Here is a 24,380-nt window from a genome sequence, read left to right as displayed (position 1 = left end):
GCAGGACATGCGAGTGCGCCTGCATGGGTGTCCACGAAGGAGAGCACTTCTCAGAAAGGAGCACCGCTGAGGGCCCCCAGAAGAAGAGGGTAGGGGCCACTGTAAAAAAAACAGCTTCACAGCGGAGGCAAGTATGACTCTTTTTTTTTTTTTTTTTCTTTGTTGTTCTTCTTTCTTCTTCCCCCCCCTTAAACTAAACCTGGGCTTCATATGTGCGGACCAAAGCAACAGATGCACTTTAAAGTGTGGGTATGAATAGGTAAATCAGTGTATTTGACAGCATTGGGCTGTTGATTGAATGGTGTCAATCATAAAGGTTTAAATAATTTCCGGGTTACAAAAAAAAAAAAAATTGACTTGTAGTGGGTTTTTGTATGTAGGGAAGCCTCCACCCACTTTATACAGAATACAAGTTTAGTTTTCCGAACAATGGTTGGAGAGTTGGGATAGGTCTATTTATGCAGTCTTGTCTTTTTGGCCACTTAGGAAAATTATAGTAAAGAGTTGATGGCAGCCTTTTGAGATTCTAGTGCCAGGAATGTCTATTATGCCAAACCGTGTTATTTAGGGGGTTAAAGATATCTAACTAGATGTACAGTATATTAAAGTATTGGAATATTGTTGTCCACACTTTTTCAATCTTGGGACATGTCGAAGAAGCTTGGAAAAGGTCTGATTTAGGTTGCTCAGAGGAACCCTTTAAATAAATTCTGGGTCTCAAGGAACCACTTTGAAGGTTAGTCCAATAGGGGTCAGTAAGAAGGTGCCCCTTATATTGGTGGTAAATGGGAAGAATTCTACCCTTCTAGTCGGCTAAAAAGATCACTGGTGTCATGCCACTGGCTCTACCAAGTGGCATTGGATCGGGAACATTGCAGCTACCATCAGATGGGAGGCCAATTAGCCACTGCTCATGGAACCTCCTAATAACCGTTGGAGGAACTTTAGTGTTCCATGAAACCCTGTTTAAAGCGGAGTTCCAACCACAATTAGCATTTTTTAAATGTATGTCCTTTCATCCTGCGTTTTTATAATATAAATCTGGTCACTTACTATTTTACAATCCGCTGCCGATCTGCATAGATATTCAAAAAAGATAGTTTATAAAACTATATCTACACCGTTGTCATTTTGCTTGTGGGCAATGTGAAGCCTACAGGCACTTACTTCCTGGAAGTCTTGGATGGGGAGTGATAATTGGACAGCGCACTGCATCCTGGGAAATTATGACACACATTTTCCAGGAGCATTAGAGGGAGAGGATGTCCGAATCCTAGGTGGTTTCAAAGGCAGATTTCGTGGGACCGCATAGCAACAGGCATTTCCAGATGAGTAAAAAAAAAAATTATTTTTATTTTTTAGTCGTAAGCTAAAGTTTAAAGCAAAATTGTTTTTTTGATGGAACCTCCACTTTAAGAATGGCTGCTTTAGGCAGTGAAGAGAAGGACTTGGGTCCATTAAACTGGATCATTGTGGGGAAATAACGGAACAATCTAGGCATCATCTCGTGGTCTTTTTTGTTCTCCATAATGGATGGCCATTTTCCAGGATTTTTTTAGGACAGGTGAGAAAAATGTTGGAGTCTATTTAGTGCTGTGGTTGTCGAAGAATAATTTTTAAGTTGTCTGTAGGAGGCTCAAAGACTGGAGATGACATGTTTTAACGAGAACTTTAAAAACAATTTTTTTTATAAAGATTTTTTTTTTTGTATGAAACGCTGTGCTTTAGCAAATGATGTCATCCAAATCGGGTTTACATCTACTTTAAGAACAGTTTGTGTGGATACTTTGGAACATATGTTACGTTTTTTTTTTTTTTATCCACGAGAACAAAGAGGTTGAAAGCACCTCTGAAGTTTTCGTATTCCTTTCAAGAAAGTGCCTAAGCTGAGTGTTTTATGATTTTTTTTATTTTTTTTTATTTACATGTTTGATGAGGGTGAGTCACAAAGCTCAACCTACTGGATGGTGTTTATGTAAGAAAGAGATCAGTGACTTGAGTGGCTGTCACCTTGTCTGTTGCCGTTTACCTACACGTCCCTGGTGGCCTTAATAATCTGCATTTGGGGATACCTTGTGCACGCGACTGTGTGGAATTATTAATTGGACCAGCAGCAATCCTGATGATTCTTCTTCAATTATCTAACAAGATCTGGAATTCTGGAGATTTTTCTACTCTGTATTCTGTGATGGGCAGAGATTCCTAAAAAAACAATCCTTCCATTTTTCTTCCACTTCATCGCCATGTAACTTTGAACGAGTTGAGGTAATGTCACATCACTGCATTACGGTATTTGTTCCAATTGCTTATAATCTACAACCACCAGGGGTGGCCCAACTACAGAATGGGCTTCTAGAAATCTGCAAACTACTGGAAATTAAGAATTAAGTTGCTTTACAGGCAGGCTAGGAGTGTGGAAGAGGTTTTATGTTGGGGTTTTGAAGTTAAAAGTGTATTTCTGTTTTCAATTGTGGCTATGATTTCAGCATGCTAACTTTTTATACATATGCAACTGTTTGGGAACTAAGACTTCTGTTTTATTTCAGCTTTTGCCACAGGTTTCCCTTATGTTTAATTTCATTTGTTGGCGAATGGTGCTGGGAAACTTTTGTGTTTGATTTGTAGTTAGTGTATGTATGTATGTATGTATGTATGTATATGTGTGTGTGTGTGTGTGTGTATATGTATGTATGTATGTATGTATGTATGTATGTATGTATGTATGTATGTATGTATGTGTGTGTATATGTATTAAATGGGGCTCCCAGATTCCGATAAGCCCTCCAACAAACCAACGGTTAGGGTTGTCGGGAAGAGGCCCTTTTCTCCAACATGGGGAAAAGGTGCTTTGGGGTGGGCAGGGCGCCCCCCTGCCCCAAAGCACCCCATGTTGAGGGCATGACACCTGGTATGGTTCAGGAGGGGGGGGCGCGTGCTCGGATAAGGGTCTGTTATGGATTTGGGGAGGGACCCCCACACTGTTTTTCCACGTAGGGGGTTCCCCTTGAAATCCATACCAGACCTAAGGGACTGGTATGCTCTTGGAGGGGGAACCAATGCCGTTTTTTTTATTTAAAATTTGGCGTGGAGTTCCCCCTCCTGGAGGCGACTTCAAGTCATGTTGTAAGTCGCGTTGTGATTCATACTCAAGTCGTGTTCAAGTTGCCTCCCAAAGTCGCGTTGCCCCTGTGTGAACTGGCTCTGACTGTACTGCAGTTTGTCCACTACAAGTGGACTGGACTTTTATTTATTCAGATCTTCAATCTCAAATCTGAACATGCCGCAGTCGAGAAGAACCCCAGCACGCTGTCAGAGGAGGTGGGAGGTCTGCTTGGCCCCATGTTACACCCTAAATATGGATGGAACTTTTTAAAGGTGGAGTTGGCCTTTAATAAGTCCTGTTCTGAGTCTTGTATCCTGGCAGTGTTGTATAGCCTTGGGTGGGATAAAGCCTTCAGCCATGGTTCACACTGCTGCGGGTTAGAAATCGTGCAAGTTCAGCTGAACTCGCACGCTTTCAAACCAGCAATGCAATCCGACTATGGGGGCGATTCGACAGATATCTGTGTGAGTTCATTCACAGATGTCTATTCTAAACGCCCCCGAAGTTCGTACAGGAACTGCTTTTGGGAACCGATTCGGACGGTGGGATTGCCGGCAATAGCCGCTGATTTGGCATGCGATTTGACATGTCAAATCGCATGCCAAATCAGCCCAGTGGGGAACGTGGGCTCATTCCTAGATCCACATGTTACCTGGTATCCAGACCTCATTATCGTATCGGTCTCAGTTGTGCGCAGGCCTATGTACATATATATTGGCTGGCTGATGCTCAGGTCCCTGGGATCCTGCTGCAGAGTAAAAAGGCTGAGTGCCTAAAGAACACAAAAATGTAGCCACTTTTCTCGGCCACTTCAGCAGGGCCTGGCCAAGATTCGATCCATCTATGGGTAGGCTGGTTGTACCCAGGTTAATCCATCAATCGGCTTGGGTACAACCAGCCTGTCAGATTTTTTTACATGCAATACTAGTGCTGGGGGGGGATTCCTCTCTCGACACTGACTGACCGTAGTGGAAGGATCGAAAAATCAAATCCTCACTGGCCCGGTGCTGCGTTCGTTGCAGCTGTGCACACAGTGTTGGACTTTGCCCTGCGACTCCAGCTTAATCATGCATAATACATTGATATTTGTTATGTGTATTTGACTTGCGGTTGCAGAGTATTTATAAATGTTTTATGTTCGCAGCGGCAGATGTCTTTATTTGTGATATTGTTGCGCTGGTTAAGGTGAAGAATAGGCTGAGCTTGGCACACTCCTAGGTTGACATATGGATGCTCACCTCAAGGTTTTAAAGGAAGATGGCCGAACTGTTCTGGTATTGTGTCTTCACACAAGATGTTTGAGCCAGGACACAGAAACCCAGGCCAGCCTTCCATGCAACTGGAAGATTTTTTTTTTTTCTTTCCAATCGTCTACAAGAAGTTAAAATGTTAAATCACAATAATATGTCGGCTGTGGGTTTTGGAGAGAGCAAGATCTAGTAATAAATGCTCCCGTTCTGGCGAAGCTTTTTGGCTGCACGTTTCTTGTCTGTAGCGCAAGCAGGATATTGACTTTTCCTTTTCTTACAGCAGAATGATTAATTTATTACAGGTATTTATAGAACACCAACAATGTATGCAGTGTTTTACACACTGAACATTCACATACGGTAATTCCCTGAGCTCAATAAGCTTACAATCAAAGATCCCTATCACACATACATACAAGAGCCAGTTTATCCCACCCCCAGTTCACCTTCCAGCATGTCTTTGGAGCATGGGAGAAAACCGGCGTACTTGGAGGAAATTGGGCAAACACAGGGTGAACATGCAAACTCCATGCTGATAGTGTCCTGGTCGGGATTTCCACTTGGGACACCAGGGGTGCAAGGCACCACTAAGTCCCCCCTTTCACACTGCCCGTGGGCCGCCCGTGCTCATTTTAGCGGCGCATTAGCGCTGTTTAAGCAACGCTTTTCGGCCACTAGCGGGGCGCTTTTAACCCCCTGCTAGCTGGCGAAGAAAGGGTTAAATGTGCCCGTGTTGCAGCGCTTTCGAATCGCTGCCCATTCATTGCACTCAAAGATGCTGCTTGCAGGACTTTTACTAACATCCCGCAAGCGCACCGCCCTGTGTGAAAGCACACAGGCTTTCACATTCGGGCAGCATGGGAGGTAGTTTTCTGGTGCTAAAATGCCTGGAAACTGCCTTGATGTGAAAGGGGTATAAGTCAGTGTGCAAGTGGCTAAAGTACTTTTATTTATTTTGTTCAACTTTACAGCAAATTTTTTTTTTTTTACTTCTCATTGGGGTTGGCGCTTAATTTACTCTCTCCGCTTCTCCTGAGCATTGAGAGCCCGACACACTCCACTTCCTGCTAGTCCCTGGATGCGGTGCTGTGGACAGGCACGGAGATGGGTAGGAGATGAACAGTGCAATGTTAATATTAAATGTTTAGAGTGATCCTAAAGTCTTTTTTTGTTTTTCTTTAAAAATAACAAACCTGTTATACTTGCCTGCTCTGTAGAATGTTGTTTTTTTTTTTTTTGTACAGAGCAGCCCTGAGTCTCCTCTTCTCGCATCCATCGCTGGTGCTTCTGGCCCCTGCTTCCTACTGAGTGCCCCCACAGGAAGCATCTTGCTATGGGGGCACCCCATCCGAGCCGCTGCTCTGTGTCCATTCAGACACGGAGCCACAGTTCGCCCCTCTCTCCCCTCATTGGCTTACTGACCTCGGTTGACAGCTGACAGTTGATAGCAGCCAATGGTGCCATGCTGCTATCTCCACCAATGGTGAGGGAGAGTCCCGGGCAACCTAGATTGTCCTGCAACACAGGATAAAAAACCTTCTGTCTTTACAACCACTTTAAGTTGCCATTTAAGCTTCTTTTGTTTTTAAAAGCCCCAGAGATCCCTAAAACCACCTCTGCCTAATCAAAAACCTCAACCCTTCATATTTTCTATCCTGGCAAAGCCACAAGGTTTAAAGGGACTCGCATTCGTTGAAAATCCCAATGATAAATCTGTCTCGGTAGTATAACTGAATTAAGACCTTTTTTTTTTTTTAATATGGGTTTAGATAAAAAAATAAATCGGGCCAAGTAAATTGGGGCCCCCGATTTAGTCCCTTGGACAAGTAGTTTTAAAAATAAAATAAAATAAAAATTGCACTCCTGAGACCAGCATAAAATCCTCCAAATGCCTTCCCTTTAGTAGATATGTAATAATGTGGTGTGACATCGCTTGCGCATTGTATCGCTAATGTCTGGCATCCTGAACCATGCCGAGATCAATGGATCACCTTTCCTCATTAACGTCACGGCTATCTCCAGCAAGGCACCCTGCTCTCGGATGGATGACATGAGTTGAGGCCAGAAGGCTCTTTACGGCAGAAAATACAGGACAGCATCCAAGATGGTGGTAGGGGTAAAAGGTCTACATCTGACAACAAAGTATGCTGGATGATAATGTTTAGTTATGTGAAAAAAGAAACAAAAAAACAAGGATGCAGGAGGTTAAAGTGGTGGAAAAGACTTAAGGTAAAAAACTGTGTGCCACTTCCCCCACAGTGCCCCCCTCACAACACTTACCTGAGCCCCTCTAGATCAAGCGATATGCTTGAGAGCCTTGGCAGTCCCGTTACTCCCTCTCCTCATTGGCTTAGAACAGCAGAGGGCGCCATTGGCTGTCAATCACAGGCAGTGAGCCAATGAGGAGAGAGCAGGGGCGGGGCCAAGCTGCTGCTCTATATGTCTTATGGATGCATAGAGCAGGGCTCAGGAGTAAGCAGGCACGAGTGTTCCCATAGCAAGTGGCTTGCTATTGGGGGGCACTGGTCAAGGGGGAGGAGCCAGGAGTGCTGGCAGGGGACCTAAGAAGAGTAGGATCCGGGTTACTCTGTGCAAAATCACTGCACAGAGCAGGTTAATATAACATTTTTATTTTATTTGTTTAATGCCACTTTACTAAACACTTTATAACATTTAACGCGAAAACGAATCCGCAGTGTTTTCTTACAAAGTGTTGCGCTGTATCATGAACAAAAAAAACCCTTTCAAATAAATCAAAAAACTCAGTCCCTAGTCATATACAGGTAAATGTAAAAACGTGCATACATCAAAATCCACATAAGTGTGCAGAGCAAATCCCCCACAAGTGATTGATGAAATAACTTGATCACATATATGGAAATAATGACACTCAATCACCGCCAGGTCACCTCACTTATAGCCCGAGTGTCTTTATCTACCTTGCCCCTTCCCCATGCGTGTCGGCACAGGGTCACGTGTCTTCCTCAGGGGGATCTTTCTTACATTAAGGTACGCAGAGTGCAGCATAGTCTTGAAGGAGATGACGTTCACAAATCCTAAAAGCCTGTAGCTGCTGGAGGCAAGACTGTCGGTGATGGAGCCGGACCCGCCAAAAAAGACGACCGGCAGTGTCTATGGCCATAACATTTTGGGCAGGCATGGCAAGGGACAGGAACACAACGCGTTTTAAAGTCTCCGCCTCCTTTCTTAAGTGACCCAGGAATATAAAGAACATGGTCTTTTAAGCCAGTTGTCGGGGCAGATGGAGAGCCACAATTGATAAGTATAATGGGGGAAACTAATGCGCAAACCACACTAACTAGAGCAAGTGCTGCTGCAGTGTGGCGAGCGCACAGGGAATAATAGTCCACACTGCCTGGATCATGGGAGCTAGTTAACTCTTTGTTGGTAAGCACACTAATAAGACAACAATGGTATATAAATATCATAGGAAGTGTCAATTCAGATATGTTGGTGAGCATGGAGAATCAACAAAGGAAGACAACCATAACTAAAATGTAATCAAAAACTTAAGTATAAAAATAGATAATTAATATTAATAAAAAATGCATATAATATGAAATTCCCCACAATTCTGAGCTCATTATCCTAAAGGGGACGGTTATAAAGATAAATTTGTATAAGAATCCTATATACCAGTATGTGGAGGAAATATACACTCATAGTAATTCCAATGTCAGCAATATATGTGCCATATTAAAATAGTTGTGTAACCCCCTTGTCCCTAATATGTATAAACTTTACTATACAAGTATAAAAACTCATAGAAGGGCTAAAAGAACTAATGGTGCCCTATTATGGTAGTGGTGTAAACCACTCTATAATCCATAAATGATTTTTTTTATGATGGTGTGGACCTCTAACTCTTCATTTAACCCCTTTGGAGACAGAGTGAAGAACATGCTTTCTGATAGAATTGTGCAGGGCTTAATACCACTTTAAGACCCCATACACATCTGAATTTTTGTAGCCTGAAGCTCCACAATGCTCAGGGAGAAAAAAAAATCAATACATTTCTATGGTGGTGGTCTCCACTCCAAAATGCCTGAAGTCAAATGCATTAAGCTCAAAAATATTTTTGAGCTACTTTTGTAGCAGATTGGTAGAATTGCATTGGTGCACACAAAAATGTGCAATACATACATTTTGTCATAAGTTAAAGTGCATCTTTAGGGTGAGTTCACACTATTGTGAATTGGATACGGGTATTCCCTGCATCCAATTCGCATTTCAGGAGACTGTGACCGGCTCTTAATGGAGTCATTCACACAGTCCTTGTGCATCTTCTGGTCGGTTTCAGGTCCGCATTCAGCCAAAAATTCTGACTGAAATCGGATCTGAAATGATGAACGCCCTGTTCATCATTTCAGATCCGATTTCAGTCAGAATTTTTGGCTGAACACCAGGGTGCTGCGCTGGCAGGATGTTAAAATAAATAATAATAAAAAAAGTGTCCTGTAAGCAGCATCTTTGAGGCACTTTAGGAGCGGTGTATACACCACTCTTAAAGCACCCCTGCCCATTGAAATCGATGGGCAGCGGCACTTTGCGGGTGCTTTTAATTCGGTCGCTAGCAAGGGTTAAAAGCTCCCTGCTAGCGGGCGAAAAGTGCCTCTAAAACGATGGTAAAGTGCTGCTAAAACTAGGGGCGCTTTACCGCCGCTGATGCCCCTGCGCTATCAGTGTGAAAGGGCTCTAAGGAGGTGGTAAAGCTCCGCTATTTTTAGCGCCTCTTTACCGTCATATTTGCCGAAGTATTTGGCCGCTAGCAGCGCTTTTAACCCCCGCTAGCAAATGAAAAAGGGTTAAAACTACCCGCAAAGCGCCGCTACAGCAGCGCTTTGCTGGCGGTATGGCCACAGTGCCCATTCATTTTAATGGGCAAGAGTGGTGGAGGAGCGGTATACACACCGCTCATTCACTGCTCCGAAGATGCTGCTTGCAGGACATTTTTTTAACGTCCTGCCAGTGCACCAGTGAATGGAGCGCCAGTGAATGGAGCGCCTCTTTCAGGTGCCAGTGCACCAGTGAATGGAGCGTCTCTTTCAGGGTGCTTTGCAGGCGCTATTTTTAGCATTGATTTTTTTTTTTTCTCCCTGAGCATTCTGGTGCTTCAGGCTACAAAAATTCAGATGTGTATGGGGTCTTAAAGTGGTATTAAGCCCTGCACAATTCTACCAGAAAGCTTAGGAGGCAAAAATATGGACTTCAGGCAGCTTGTAGGTCAACTGATTTGCAGTTTATAGCACTGCTAGAGCCTGTTGAGAATGTTGTCCAGTGCCTTGCATGTTGTATTTCTATTCCTTTTGTCCGTTGCAGATTTCAAGATGTAGATTCTACTTTTCCATCTGAAACAGTTAAATAAAATGTAAATATTTAAAGTGTTACTAAACCCACAACAATAAAATACGTCTGTATATGCTGTAAAGCATGCTTGTTATACTCTGTGGAAACTAAGGGGTTAATCCTCCGCACAGTGTCCACCAGTGCTGTTAATTGGTGCCCACCAGTGATGCCTGTCAGTGCCAGAAGCCACCTATCATTGCTGCCTCATCAGTGCCCACCAGTGATGCCTGTCAGTGCCACCTATCATTGCCGCCTCATCGGTGCATATCAGTGATGCCTGTCAGTGCCACCTATCATTGCAGCCTCATCAGTGCCCACCAGTGATGCCTGTCAGTGCCAGAAGCCACCTATCATTAATGCCTCATCAGTGCCCACCAGTGATGCCTGTCAGTGCCACCTATCATTGCAGCCTCATCAGTGCCCACCAGTGATGCCTGTCAGTGCCACCTATCATTGCCGCCTCATCGGTGCATATCAGTGATGCCTGTCAGTGCCACCTATCATTGCAGCCTCATCAGTGCCCACCAGTGATGCCTGTCAGTGCCAGAAGCCACCTATCATTAATGCCTCATCAGTGCCCACCAGTGATGCCTGTCAGTGCCACCTATCATTGCAGCCTCATCAGTGCCCACCAGTGATGCCTGTCAGTGCCACCTATCATTGCAGCCTCATCGGTGCACATCAGTGATGGAGAATAAATACTTATTTTCAGAATTTAACAACCAAATATTATAAAAAAAAGGGACTACTAGTTGGAGTACAGTGGCGCCAGGAGGCTTTTTCACAAAGCAGAGCACTTTCCCAGCTGTCATTCTTGGACTATATAGAACACCTCCTCTTTACGTTGCAGGGCTCAAGAGAGGGGGAGGCATAACGTTATAGCACACTTCTGTCCTAGGGTGACCATGTAGCTCTTTCATAGATACAGTACAGAGTGAGCGTTGCCATCCCAGTACAGGATGTGTTACTGGCAAGATCACCAGGTGAAAATAAAGGGGAAAAGCCAGAAGAAAACAAATGCAGCCATCACACCAGATGTGTATTTAGCCGTTTGGTTGCAGTGGCACTTTAATGGTTTACACTTTTTTTTTTCATAGTTTTGTTGCCGCATTCTGACATGGCTTTGCTGGCTGGTTTTTATAGATATGTGTTGTTGACTCTACTCCAGCACAAACATGACATCTGAAGCGTGGTGGGGGGGGGGGGGGGGGGGGTTGTGGAGGGACTTTAATCTTTCTCCAATAAAAGCGATCGCTTCCCTTTTATTGGCTTTGAGTCCACGGCTACACCCCACAGCACTGGCAGCAAGCTGAAAGTTAATCTGTGCGTTCAGATCATCCTTCATAAAAGGAAAAAAAAAAATTTGCCTGTGAAAGTTCATCACCCAACTGTTAGTTACTTTTGTTTACATCAGGGCTGGACAGATTTCAGAAGTTTCTTATATATTTATTTTTATTTGTATTTTTTATTTTATTATCTTTATTTTTTATTTATTCATTTTTTACATGGATTTAAATCACAGGTGTCAAACACAAGGCCCGCGGGCCAAATCCGGCCCTCCAGACCATTTCATGTGGCCCTCACACCTCTCCTGCAGCTGCAGGAGAGCTCCAGCCCCCCTCTGGTCCTACTCCAGACCCTTACCTTCTGCTTTCAAGCAATGCATCCAGCTTCTTCCCAGCAGCAGCATAAGGAAAGGGGGGTGCACTGTGATGTAAGGGAGGGTGGGGGACTTAACTTCTGATGGTGGGGTGGCTCTTGACATCTAATGTAAAGGGGAGGGGATGCGCTGGACTTCTAATCTTACAGATACAACCGGCCCTTTTGAGGGCAATCATGGTGCTGATGCGGCCCACGGTGAAGTTGGAAAAAAAAAAAAGTATATTGTACATGCATATGAAAAAATCCAGAGCCTCAGTAGACAAGGGAAGCGGTCATACCGAAGAACGGAGAATAAAGTGGGTTTGGAAATAAAAAGCAGGACTTCTTGAATGGGTTGTGTAATGCAATGCTCCTCAGAGCATAAAAAATATCATTTAAATCAGGGGTGTCAAACCCCTGATTTAAATGATATTTTTTATGCTCTGAGGAGCATTGCATTCGACAACCCATTCAAGAAGTCCTGCTTTTTATTCCCTGTTCTTCGGTATGACCCCTTCCCTTGTCTACTGAGTAGACATGTGCATTCGTTTTCGTTAGAATGCATTTTCGTCCGAAAATCTGTTTTTTTCGTGAAGCACGAAAGTGCAAGAAACGAAAACCGAAAGATCCGACATAAAAAATGCTTTATTTTTGTTGCGGTAAAAATTCGATATAGAGAGATTCGACATTATAGGGAAAAGATTCGACATCATAGAGAAAAGATTCGACATCATAGAGAAAAGATCCGACATCATAGAGAAAAGATCCGACATTATAGAGAAAAGATTCGACACTATAGAAATAAAAGATTCGACATTACAGAGAATAGATTTCGATCTATGAGAAAATAGATTTGACATTATAGAGAATAGATTCGACATCATTACTAGTCATACAACATTAGAATTCTTGTAGGCAGAATATTCGTACGGAAATGTACGATTCAACGTAAAGATTTGACGTTCCGTCGAATATTCGTTTGAACAATCGATGGAAACTGCACATATTCGACGTTCCGTCGTCTATTCTTTTGACCATTCGACAGAAACCAAGTATTTATTGGATTTTCGGACGAAAGCTATTCCCCAACGAAAAACTAAATAAATCAAAACGATTTTCGGGAGTAACTAAATAAATTTATTTTCCAAACGAAAAAACAAAACAAAATATTCCAGTCTGCACATGTCTACTACTGAGGCTCTGGATTTTTTTTTTTTATATATATATATATATTCTTTAAAGGGGTTGTAAAGGTGCAATTTTTTTCCCTAAATAGCTTCCTTTACCTTAGTGCAGTCCTCCTTCACTTGCCTCATCCTTTTGATTTTGCTTTTAAATGTCCTTATTTCTTCTGAGAAATGCTCACTTCCTGTTCTTCTGTCTGTAACTCCACACAGTGATGTGAGGCTTTCTCCCTGGTGTGGAGTGTCGTGCTCGCCCCCTCCCTTGGACTACAGGAGAGTCAGGACGTTCTATGTTGCAGATAGAGAAAGGAGCTGTGTGTTAGTGGGTGTCCTGACTCTCCCGTAGTCCAAGGGAGGGGGCGAGCACGACTCTCCACACCAGGGAGAAAGCCTTGCATTACGGTGTGGAGTTACAGACAGAAGAACAGGAAGTGAGCATTTCTCAGAAGAAATAAGGACATTTAAGCAAAATGGAAGGATGAGGTAAGTGAAGGAGGACTGCACTAAGGTAAAGGAAGCTATTTAGGGAAAAAAAATTGTACCTTTACAACCCCTTTTAAATCTGACATTTTCTATTTCCTTACTTTAAAATAAACATAAAAAGCTGTTGGAGAATACACCCGTGAAATCTATACCCAGTCCGCGTACATTGTGGGAAGCCCAGTGTAGGTCTGTGTGCTGGGTGATTCCGCGGTGTGTGGAGCTCGTATTTCCATTGCACAGATGTTGGGCACATAACCAGCTTCTGGTTAAACATTACATCCATCTGGTTATTGGGTTCATCCAGCAGTGAAACACTTGTCGCTAATTGAGCACCTGTCTGTGGGAACGGTGTATGTGACGTAGCGTTGTATTGGTGTAGCTTTGTTCCTACGTGTCTCCGCGCACTCCACCCTGAATGCCTGGCAGCTGTTTATAGAACTGGGAGCACAGTGACCCGGAAATTGAAATTTACATTTTAAAAAGGCATATTACCACTTAGGAATTGGCTATATATATTTTCCTTTTTGTCGCATTAAAGTAGACCTCAACTGTATTTTTATGATCTTTATATGAAGAATCCATTTTAAAAATTATGGGCTGTGAATGCATGGAAAAATAGGCCCTGTGCAATTTATTTTCTTTTTACCTCACCTGTGTGTTGCAGTGCACTATAATGTGGGTATATTGCAGCTCACTTTAGATGTGTATTGAGGTGTAATTAAAGGGTTTATAAAGGTAAAAAAATGTTTCCCTAAATAGCTTCCTTTACCTTAGTGCAGTCCTCCTTCACTTACCTCATCCTTCGATTTTGCGTTTAAATATCCTTATTTCTTCTGAGAAATGCTCACTTCCTGTTCTTCTGTCTGTAACTCCACACAGTAATGTGAGGCTTTCTCCCTGGTGTGGAGAAAGCCTCTTGAGGGGGGAGGGGGCGAGCAGGAGTGTCAGGACACACTCTACTTTGCAGATAGAGAAAGGAGCTGTGTGTTAGTGGGCGTCCTGACACTCCTGCTCACCCCCTCAAGAGGCTTTCTCCACACCAGGGAGAAAGCGTTGCATTATGGTGGTGAGTTACAGACAGAAGAACAGGAAGTGAGGATTTCTCAGAAGAAATAAGGAAATTTAACCCCCAGACCATATTGCTAGTCAAAGACCAGAGCACTTTTTGCGATTCGGCACTGCGCCGATTTAACTGACAATTGCGCGGTCATGCGACATGGCTCCCAAACAAAATTGGCGTCCTTTTTCCTCACAAATAGAGCTTTCTTTTGGTGGTATTTGATCACCTCCTGTGGTTTTTATTTTTTTTGCGCTATAAACAAAAATAGAGCGACAATTTTGAAAGAATTTATATTTTTTACCTTTTGCTATAATAAACATCCCCCAAAAATATATATATAAAAAAAATGTTTTCCTCAGTTTAGGCCAATACGTATTTTTCTACATATTTTCCGTAAAAAAAAAACGCAATAAGCGTTTGGTTTACGCAAAAGTTATAGCGTTTACAAACTAGGGGGTATTTTTATGACATTTTTATTAAAAATATATTTTTTTTAATCAGCGATTATTTTTTCAGTACTGCGACATTATGGCGGACACTTTTGACAAATTTTTGGGACCATTGGCATTTTTATAGCGATCAGTGCTATAAAAATGCATTGGATTACTATAAAAATGCCACTGGCAGTGAAGGGGCTAACAATAGGGGGCGGGGAAGGGGTTAAGTATGTTCCCTGGGTGTGTTCTAACTGTAGAGGGGGGGTGGCCTCACTAGGGGAAATGACCGATCTTCTGTTCATACATTGTATGAACAGAAGATCAGCATTTCTGTCCCTGACAGGACCGGGTGCTGTGTGTTTACACAAACAGTTCCCGGTCCCCGCTCTGTAACCAGCGATCGCGTGTGCCCGCCGACGATGAGGGGCGTGCACGCCTTCGGCGGCGCGCGCACCTAGTGGCCTGCGCGAGAGCCGACATATAGCTACGTGCTCTCGCGCAGGGGAGCCGACCTGCCGCTGTAAAATGACGGCGGCTGGTCGGCAAGTAGTTAGGCTTACCTGTAGGCTACAGGTAAGCCTAGATTAGGCTTACCTGTAGGTGCTTGAAATATCTCCTAAACCTCTACGATCGTAGACAGTGGTGCAGGCGCACTGTAGCGCATCGTTTCTGATTGAGGCCGTGCCGTCACTGGTGGCTACCGCACGCGTGACGTCAACCCCCGGGCAAGATGTCTGCTGCCTGAGCGTTGGAAGAGGACGGCTGCTTGGGCTTCGATCTGAGTTGAGTATTGCATAATGAGCTAGTATGCTATGCATACTAGCTCATTATGGCTTTGTCTTACAGGTGGTGTGTGTGTGGGTTTTTTTTTTTTTTAACTGGGTTTACTTCCTCTTTAATCTCTAAACCACTGGCATTAAGTGAGTACACCCCTAAGTAAAAATGTCCAAATTGGGCCCAAAGTGTCAATTTTGTGTGGACACCATTATTTTCCAGCACTGCCTTAACCCTCTTGGGCATGGAGTTTACCAGAGCTTCACAGGTTGCCACTGGAGTCCTCTTCCACTCCTCCATGACGACATTCCAGAGCTTCACATGTTGACATTAGGAGTCCTCTTCCCCTCCTCCATGATGACATCACCGAGCTGGTGGATGTTGGAGACCTTGTGTTCCTCCACTTTCCATTTGAGGACGCCCCACAGATGCTCAATAGGGTTAAGGTCTGGAGCCATGCTTGGCCAGTCCATCACCTTTACCCTTAACTTCTTTAGCAAGGCAGTGGTAATCTTGGTGGTGTGTTTGGGGTTGTTATATTGGAATACTGTCCTGCGGCCCAGTCTCCGAAGGGAGGGGATCATGCTCTGCTTCAGTATGTCACAGTACATGTTGGCATTCATGGTTCCCTCAATGAACTGTAGCTCCCCAGTGCTGGCAACACTCATGCAGCCCTAGACCATGAAGCTCCCACCACCATGCTTGACTGTAGGCAAGACACACTTGTCTTTGTACTCCTCACCTGGTTGCCGCCACACACGCTTGACACCATCTGAACCAAATACGTTTATCTTGATCTCATCAGACCACATAGTTCCAGTAATCAATGTACTTAGTCTGCTTGTGTTTAGCAAACTGTTTGCGGGCTTTCTTGTGCATCAGCTTTAGAAGAGGCTTCCTTCTGGGACGGCAGCCATGCAGACCAATTTGATGCAGTGTACGGCGTATGGTCTGAGCACTGACAGTCTGACCCCCCCACCCCTCTGCAGCAATGCTGGCAGCACTCATACGTATATCTCCCAAAGACAACCTCTGGATATAACGCTAAGCATGTGCACTCAACTGCTTTGGTTGGCCATGGCGAGGCCTGTTCTGAGTGGAACCTGTCCTGTTAAACTGCTGTATGGTCTTGACCACTGTGCTACAGCTCAGTTTCAGGGTCTTGGCAATCTTCTTATAGCCTAGGCCGTCTTTATGTAAAGCAACAATTATTTTTTCAGATCCTCAGAGAGCTCTTTGCCATGAGGTGCCATGTTGAACTTCCAGTGACCAGTACGAGAGAGTAAGAGCGATCACACCAAATTTAAGACCCCCGTTTCCCATTCACACCTGGGACCTTGTAACGCTAACGAGTCACATGACATCGGGGAGGGAAAATGACTAATTGAGCACAATTTGGACATTTTCACTTAGGGGAATACTCGCTAAACTTGCCAGAGGTTTAGACATGAATGGCAGTGGTGTTGTTTTTGTGGTGTTGTTTTTGTGGTGTTGTTTTTGTGGTGTTGTTTTTGTGGTGTTGTTTTTGTGGTGTTGTTTTTGTGGTGTTGTTTTTGTGGTGTTGTTTTTGTGGTGTTGTTTTTGTGGTGTTGTTTTTGTGTTGTTATTTTTGAGGAGACCGCAAATTTACACTACTTTACATTGTAGCAAAGTGTAATTTATTCATTGTTGTCACATGAAAAGATATAATAAAATATTTATAAAAATGTGAGGGGTGTACTCACTTTTGTGAGATACTGTGTGTACAATATATATGTTAGTATGTGTGTATAAATATTGCTGCTTATGCAAGTGTTCTTCCTGATTAAGGAGATTTGGCTATGAAACGCGTAGAGCTCATCAGTGACCCTTCTTTTTCTCCTACCTTTGCAGTTCATCTGCCAAAAGCATTATAAATGGTCCATTTTTGGGACAGAGCACATGGTTACCTTGACCTATTGTGTAATGTAATACATTTGAGTTGGATGTTTACTTTGGGTACACCAATATTATGATTATCTGAATCATTTTTAAGAGGTAGTAGGTATATTATGTACAATTTCTTTTTAATTAATATTATGTAAAAATTAAAATTATGTATTCTGATATTTTGGTTGTGAAGGTTTGTTTTTTATTTTCTAAATAGGTTCCTTTAAGCTAGTGCATTTTTGGTTCACTTACCTTTTCCTTAGATTTCCCTTCTAAATGTTTTTTTTTCCTTTGTCTGAAATTCTCACTTCCCGTTCCTCCTCAGTAAGCTTGCCCCCATCATCTAAACTGTTCTGTCTGGGGGTTAGTCAACCAGAACAGCTTACTGAGGAGGAACAGGAAGTGAGAAATTCAGACTAAGAAAACAAAGAAAAATAACATTTAGAAGGGAAATCGAAGTAAAAGGTAAGTGAACCAACAATGCACTAGCTTAAAGGAACATATTTAGAAAATAAATAAATAAATAAAACCAAACTTTTCACAACCCCTTTAATGCAGCATCACCAGGGATTGTTTTAATGGAAACTGCAGACTTTTAAAGGCTGGAAAGAATTTTGGGAATGACTTTAACGTTTTTAAAGCCTATATGATATTTTATTGGTTTGGATCTACTAGTTGGAGGATTTACGAACTCTGTTCTGCTCTACCCAGTTTCTGATATATCCCATGTCTTGCAGGTTAATGGACACATCTCAGGTACTGCTGACATCTACCAGGAGCGGCTGGGTCGCCTGGAGAATGACAAGGAGTCGCTAGTGCTGCAGGTATGGAGATCTGCGATGGTTCACTATCTGGTGAAGCATTCCCCCCCTTTTCCCCCTTCATCGGGATCTGAAATGACACACTAGTTTTAGCTAGGCTCCTTCACGTTCTTCTTTATTCCAAGTCCTGCTGTGTCTCTTCCCAGGGAGTTGGGTGAAACCTCTCGTCGACTGTAGCTAGATCGCCAAGGTACCAATCATGTTGCCTGTAGCCCTAGATATGGACAGTTCACAATCGGCCATAGTGGGGAGATTTTCAGGCAGGCCCAAGGACACAGCCCTGGACCCCCTTGCTACCCTAAGCCCAGACTGCCGCGGACTACTCAAATTATACATTTTTTTCTTTAACCACTTAAGCCCCGGACCTTTAGGCAGCTAAATGCCCAGGCCAGGTTTTGCGATTCGGCACTGCGTCGCTTTAACAGACAATTGCATGGTCGTGCGACGTGGCTCCCAAACAAAATTGGCGTCCTTTTTTCCCCACAAATAGAGCTTTCTTTTGGTGGTATTTGATCACCTCTGCGGTTTTTATTTTTTGCGCTATAAACAAAAATAGAGCGACAATTTTGAAAAAAAATCTATTTTTTACTTTTTGCTATAATAAATATCCCCCAAAAACATATATAACATTTTTTTTTTCCTCAGTTTAGGGCGATACGTATCTTCTACCTATTTTTGTTAAAAAAAATCGCAATAGGCGTTTATCGATTTGGTTTGCGCAAAATTTATAGCGTTTACAAAATAGGGGATAGTTTTTTTGCGTTTTTATTTATTTTTATTTTTTTACTACTAATGGCGGCGATCAGCGATTTTTTTCGTGACTGCGACATTATGGCGGACACTTCGGACAATTTTGACACATTTTTGGGACCATTTTCATTTTCACTGCAAAAAATGCATTTAAATTGCATTGTTTATTGTGAAAATGACAGTTGCAGTTTGGGATTTAACCACAGGTGGCGCTGTAGGAGTTAGTGTTCACCTAGTGTGTGTTTACAACTGTGGGGAGTGTGGCTGTAGGACTGACGTCATCGATCGAGTCTCCCTGTAAAAGGGATCACTCGATCGATACCCCGCCACAGTGAAGCACGGTGAAGCCGTGTTTACATACGGCTCTCCCCGGTCTTCAGCTCCGGGGAGCGATCGCGATGGAGCGGCTATAAACTAATAGCCGCGCCGTCCCAAATCGCTCCCCGCGGGTATCCGACCGCCGCATGTAGCGGTGGGGGGGTCCCGATCGGGTCCCGTACGTGCCATTCTGTGGACGTACATATACATGCGGCGGTCGGGAAGTGGTTAATAGGTTTTGCCATAGAAATGTATTTCAAAATCTTTGTAGCTGCATGGCAGTTTAGCCTCCAGAAAGATGCTAGTTTCCCATCATTTACCATAAAGATATTTTAATATATTTTGAGTTTTCTCAATTACATTCCTTATCTCCTCATTAAACAGGTGAGTGTGCTCACTGACCAGGTAGAAGCCCAGGGTGAGAAGATACGAGACCTAGAGTTCTGCCTGGAGGAACACAGGGAAAAGCTGAATGCTACAGAGGAGATGCTGCAGCAGGTGAGACAGCACCCCCTGCTGGGGATAAGATATAATATTTGAAGGACACCTGTACACAAGAGACTTTTTTACAGGTCTGTTCCTGGCAGCCCAAATCCACAATTATGTTTTTACATTTTCTTGCAACCTGATTTTTGCTTTTGAATGGTACAAGATGCTGTTGCCCAAGGGTCTGTCTTGTTAGATGCATATTACAGAAATCTCATGTTCGCTAGTGATTCCAGGTCTTGAATGAGACTGCTAGACTGTTTCTGAAATAAAGGAAAGGTTTGGTTGGCACTCAGGATGACATCCAAAATAGTATTTCTTTATTAAATGCATGTAGAAAGCTGTAAAACAGTCTACGCGTTTCAGACTTTAGTCCTTTGTCATGGCTGATAAAAAACAAACAAGTAACACTTAAATAGTATATACAAAGGTCACATGATTAACCAACACAGGTGAATTAAAAATGCAAAAGGGAAAACCTGACGTGACTGCAATGGAACACATCACAAAAAATAGACATATGAAAAAAACAGGCATATAAAAAGTGACCCACAATAGCATGCGTAGTTTGTATTTTTTTCCATAATGGAACATCATAAAAATAGTGGGTGCTATATAAAGATGATATTGCCTAGATGCTAAATTAATAAGAAAAACATAAATAAAAATAATTTTGTAAGCATATGAAAAGCCCCGGCGGAGACTGCGAGGCGCTGCGGCCTCCCCGGCGGAGACTGCGAGGCGCTGCGGCCTCCCCGGCGGAGACTGCGAGGCGCTGCGGCCTCCCCGGCGGAGACTGCGAGGCGCTGCAGCCTCCCCGGCGGAGACTGCGAGGCGCTGCGGCCTCCCCGGCGGAGACTGCGAGGCGCTGCGGCCTCCCCGGCGGAGACTGCGAGGCGCTGCGGCCTCCCCGGCGGAGACTGCGAGGCGCTGCGGCCTCCCCGGCGGAGACTGCGAGGCGCTGCCACCTTGCAAAAGAAGGATAATAATTTTTTCTTTTGTTACAACTTAACCACTTCCATAAAGAGCATTTTCACCCCCTTCCTGCCCAGACCAATTTCTAGTTTTCAGCGCTGTCACACTTTGAATGACAATTGCGCAGTCGTGCGACGTGTCTCCCAAACAAAATTTACGCCCTTTTTTTCCCACAAATAGAGCTTTCTTTTGGTGGTATTTGATCACCTCTGTGGTTTTTATTTGTTGCACTATAAACAAAAGAAGAGCGGCAATTTTGAAAAAAAACACTATCTTTTACTTTTTGGTTTAATAAATCTCATAATTAAAAAAAATAAAAAATAATAATTTTCCTCAGTTTAGACCGATACGTATTCTACATATTTTTGGTAAAAAAAATATCGCAATAAGCGTATTTGATCGGTTTGTGCAAAAGCTCTAACGTCTACAAAATAGGGAATAGAATTATTTATTTTTTTACTAGTAATGGCGGCGATCTGCGATTTTTTTATTGTGACTTTGCGGCGGACATATCGGACACTTTTGACACATTTTTGGGACCATTCACATTTACACAGCGATTAGTGCTATAAAACTGCACTGATAACTGTGTAAATGTGACTGGCAGGGAAGGGGTTAACACTAGGGGGCGTTAAATATGTTCCCTAAAGTGTGTTCTAACTGTAGGGGGAGGGGGACTCACAAGGGGAGGAGATCGATGTGTGTTCCTCTGTACTGGGAACACACATTGGTCTCCTCACCGCTGACAGGACATGGATCTGTGTGTTTACACACACAGATCCATGGTCCTGCCGTGATTACGGGCAATCGCGGCCGCCGGGCACGCGCACCGGGTCCCGAGCAATGGGGCGCGCGCGTGCCCCCTAGCGGCCGGGAAAGCAAGGACGTCATATGATCAGTCTGAAGGACGAAAGGTCCCTGCCAACGTCATTTTACTATGACTCGGTAGGGAAGTGGTTAAAGTGGATGTAAACCCTCACATATACTCAGTGAAGTGAACTGCTGTCTTCATGTTTTTATACTGTTTTTAGAAAGTGTACATCCTGTTCGAATTTTCTTTTTCCTGATTTACCTGTGGGTGTGGATTATTTGCTTAAACTGGGAGACAGCTGATTGGAGGAAAGGCACACACCCCTCTCCCAACACAAAATTCAGCCTGGTTTTATCACTGTTGACAGAACTTGTGAGAAGTTATGCTGTAACAGAAGAAAGGAGTAGGAGAAAGCCACCGGACTTAGGGCTTTAAAGAGAGATGAGAAAACGCTGCAGATATGTGCCCAGCTCAAATTTCCTGAACTGGGTTTACATCCACTTTAACCTTAACCAAATCAAGCTTTCTTGCATGCTTTGAATGTTAACATGAACTTGGCATGAACATAAACCTACAATACTAGCACAAGCTTGTACATGCAATCACTGGAAGGTCCTTGTACAACCTTTTATTTGCTGGCAACATTTCTTTGTACCGGGGGAAAGTTTTTCAACACCTAATGGTAAAATATGTAAACCATTTACAAAATGAATTCTGACAAATGGTACATTAGCAGCACAATTGAACACCTTACACAGCCAGTAAATACAGAGATTATGATCAGACTGACGGTGGCAGGCAGCACAATGGACATTCCTGAACAGCCCAGGATAGATGATCTCTCTTCCAAATTGGGAGCCCATCCTTTTCTCTGCAGTCAGCAGAGGCTTCCTGAAGCCATGCTGAATAATAACCATGTAGTGTGGAGCTTGAGGGTTCTTGGTGACCTAGAAAACTTTCAATGAACTTTTATCCTAAAAAGTTCTGACATACACTTATGTGTTTTAGTCCCATTCCCCCCCTTAAACACTTTTTTATAAGTAGGATGGCTGGACACACTTAGGCCCGGATTCACGTACGAGTTACGCCGCCGTATTACGCATAGTTACGCATAAATTTGTATTAGATCCAACCGGCGTAAGTCACTTGCGCCGTCGTATCTTAACTGCATATTTACGCTGGCCGCTAGGGGCGTGTACGCTGATTTACGCCTAGAAATATGTAAATCAGCTAGATACGCCAATTCACGAACGTACTTCCGGCCGACGCAGTACAGATACGCCATTTACGTTGGGCTTTTCCCGGCGTAAAGTTACCCCTTCTATATGAGGCGTACCAATGTTAAGTATGGACGTCGTTCCCGCGTCAAATTTTTTAAATTTTACGTTGTTTGCGTAAGTCGCTCGCGAATAGGGCTGGGCGTCATTTACGTTCACGTCGAAAGCATTGGCTTCTTGCGGGTTAATTTGGAGCATGCGCACTGGGATACTTTCACGGATGGCGCATGGGCCGTTCGTAAAAAGCGTCATTTACGTGGGGTCACATAAAATTTACATAACACACGCCCACATCTACCACATTTGAATTAGGCGGGCTTACGCCGGCCTATTTACGATACGCCGCCGCAACTTTTGTTTGAGAATGCGGCACTTGCCTGTAAAAGTTGCGGAGGCGTAACCTAAATAGGATACGTTACGCCCGCACAAAGATACATGATTCTACGTGAATCCGGGCCATAGGCTGCATTCACACCTGAACGTAGGTCGTTCGTTTGTATTCATGCTTATTTGTGCGTTTGCATACAGCGTCGTCCGACGTTTTTGTACTTCGCCGTTTTTTATTTTAGCCAATAGGAAAAATTATCATCTTTTCATCACTTGTTGCTATGTTGGTAGATTTTTTTTTATCTTCTGCCTGGGTGAAATGTTCTATTGATTTAAAGCGACAAAACGCCCATAGCAAACGCTCGTTGTCGCGCTAGTCGCTTGAATCGAGCGTTTCCATTACTTCCTATGGGAAATGGAAACGCTCAAAAACGCCCAAACTGCCCGATTCGCGATTCAGGCATTTTGGAGTGGAGATGTGAACCATCTCCATAGGGAATAATGTATTTTTTCCCCTCTAGCGTTTTTGAGCATCGCGCTTCAGGCGCCAAAGCGCTCAGGTGTGAATGCAGCCTAACCCCACAGTTATACTGCCAGAGAAGTTTGCAGCATATTTAAAAATCAAGATCACAAGGTGCCAGTTAGGGACTGAACATGGAAAAAACGAATCTCCCATGATGCATTGCTATTAGCGTTTTCTGTCTAGTGGAGGTGTAGCTACAGATTTGGGGGGGTCAGATACTGGTTTCCCAGGAGGACACGTGGTCTCTTTATGATCTACCTCAAAATGTAACTCTCTAATTTAATATTTAGGAACTCCTGAGCAGAACTACACTAGAAACTCAGAAACTTGATCTGATGGCGGAGATTTCTACTCTGAAACTGAAGTTGTCTGCAGTGGAGAATAATCACACGAACTTTGAGGACAAATACAAGGACACAGAGGTATATAAAGACTGAATGCGTGGGCTGGACTGTGACAAACCAGCCAATATCGATAAATGTAATAAATACATTTAATAAAGATTAAAAAATATATATGTATGTGTATATATAATGTAGCCACTGAAGAAGTGAAGAGGAATACTATGGAGTCCTTTGCAAGCTTTGATGCCGCTGGCATCAGTTTTGGATGTCTACATAAGTAAATAGCATGCCCAAAACACATTAAGTGCATATATCCTATGGAAGGATTGTTGTTAAAGCAAATTGTCTGGTGACTGGGTCTCTCTAACTCTTCTAGAAGTTATTTGAATGGATCAGGCATGGTTTTCTCTCTTGTTGTACTGACTCCCCGTTGTTTGCTCTCACCCCTTTTCTCTTTCCTCTGTTGTTCAGTCTCTTCATAAGATAATATCAGAGTTGAGGCAACAGATGGAGAAACTGGAGGTGGAACTGGCATTGTTTC

The 24,380-nt window shown here is 43.4% G+C and overlaps 1 protein-coding gene across 15 annotated transcripts in view; it reads left to right on the top strand.

The window, feature by feature from the left end:
- Positions 1 to 24,380, top strand: part of PPFIBP1 (PPFIA binding protein 1) — a 161,249-nt gene that overhangs the window by 82,732 nt on the left and 54,137 nt on the right. For 8 of the 15 annotated variants that reach the window (XM_040345568.1, XM_040345573.1, XM_040345565.1 and 5 more), the window contains exons 4-7: positions 17,945 to 18,031; positions 19,481 to 19,594; positions 23,786 to 23,917; positions 24,311 to 24,380. The exon at positions 24,311 to 24,380 is cut by the window's right edge and continues 32 nt beyond it. In XM_040345568.1, coding sequence (XP_040201502.1) covers positions 17,945 to 18,031; positions 19,481 to 19,594; positions 23,786 to 23,917; positions 24,311 to 24,380 — 403 coding nt within the window. The remainder of the gene's footprint in view (positions 1 to 17,944; positions 18,032 to 19,480; positions 19,595 to 23,785; positions 23,918 to 24,310) is intronic. The other 7 variants (XM_040345570.1, XM_040345569.1, XM_040345574.1 and 4 more) reach the window with 1 other exon arrangement.

Source organism: Rana temporaria, chromosome 3, assembly GCF_905171775.1.
Source record: "Rana temporaria chromosome 3, aRanTem1.1, whole genome shotgun sequence".
NCBI lineage: Eukaryota > Metazoa > Chordata > Amphibia > Anura > Ranidae > Rana > Rana temporaria.
This window is presented reverse-complemented; position numbering and strand designations above follow the sequence as displayed.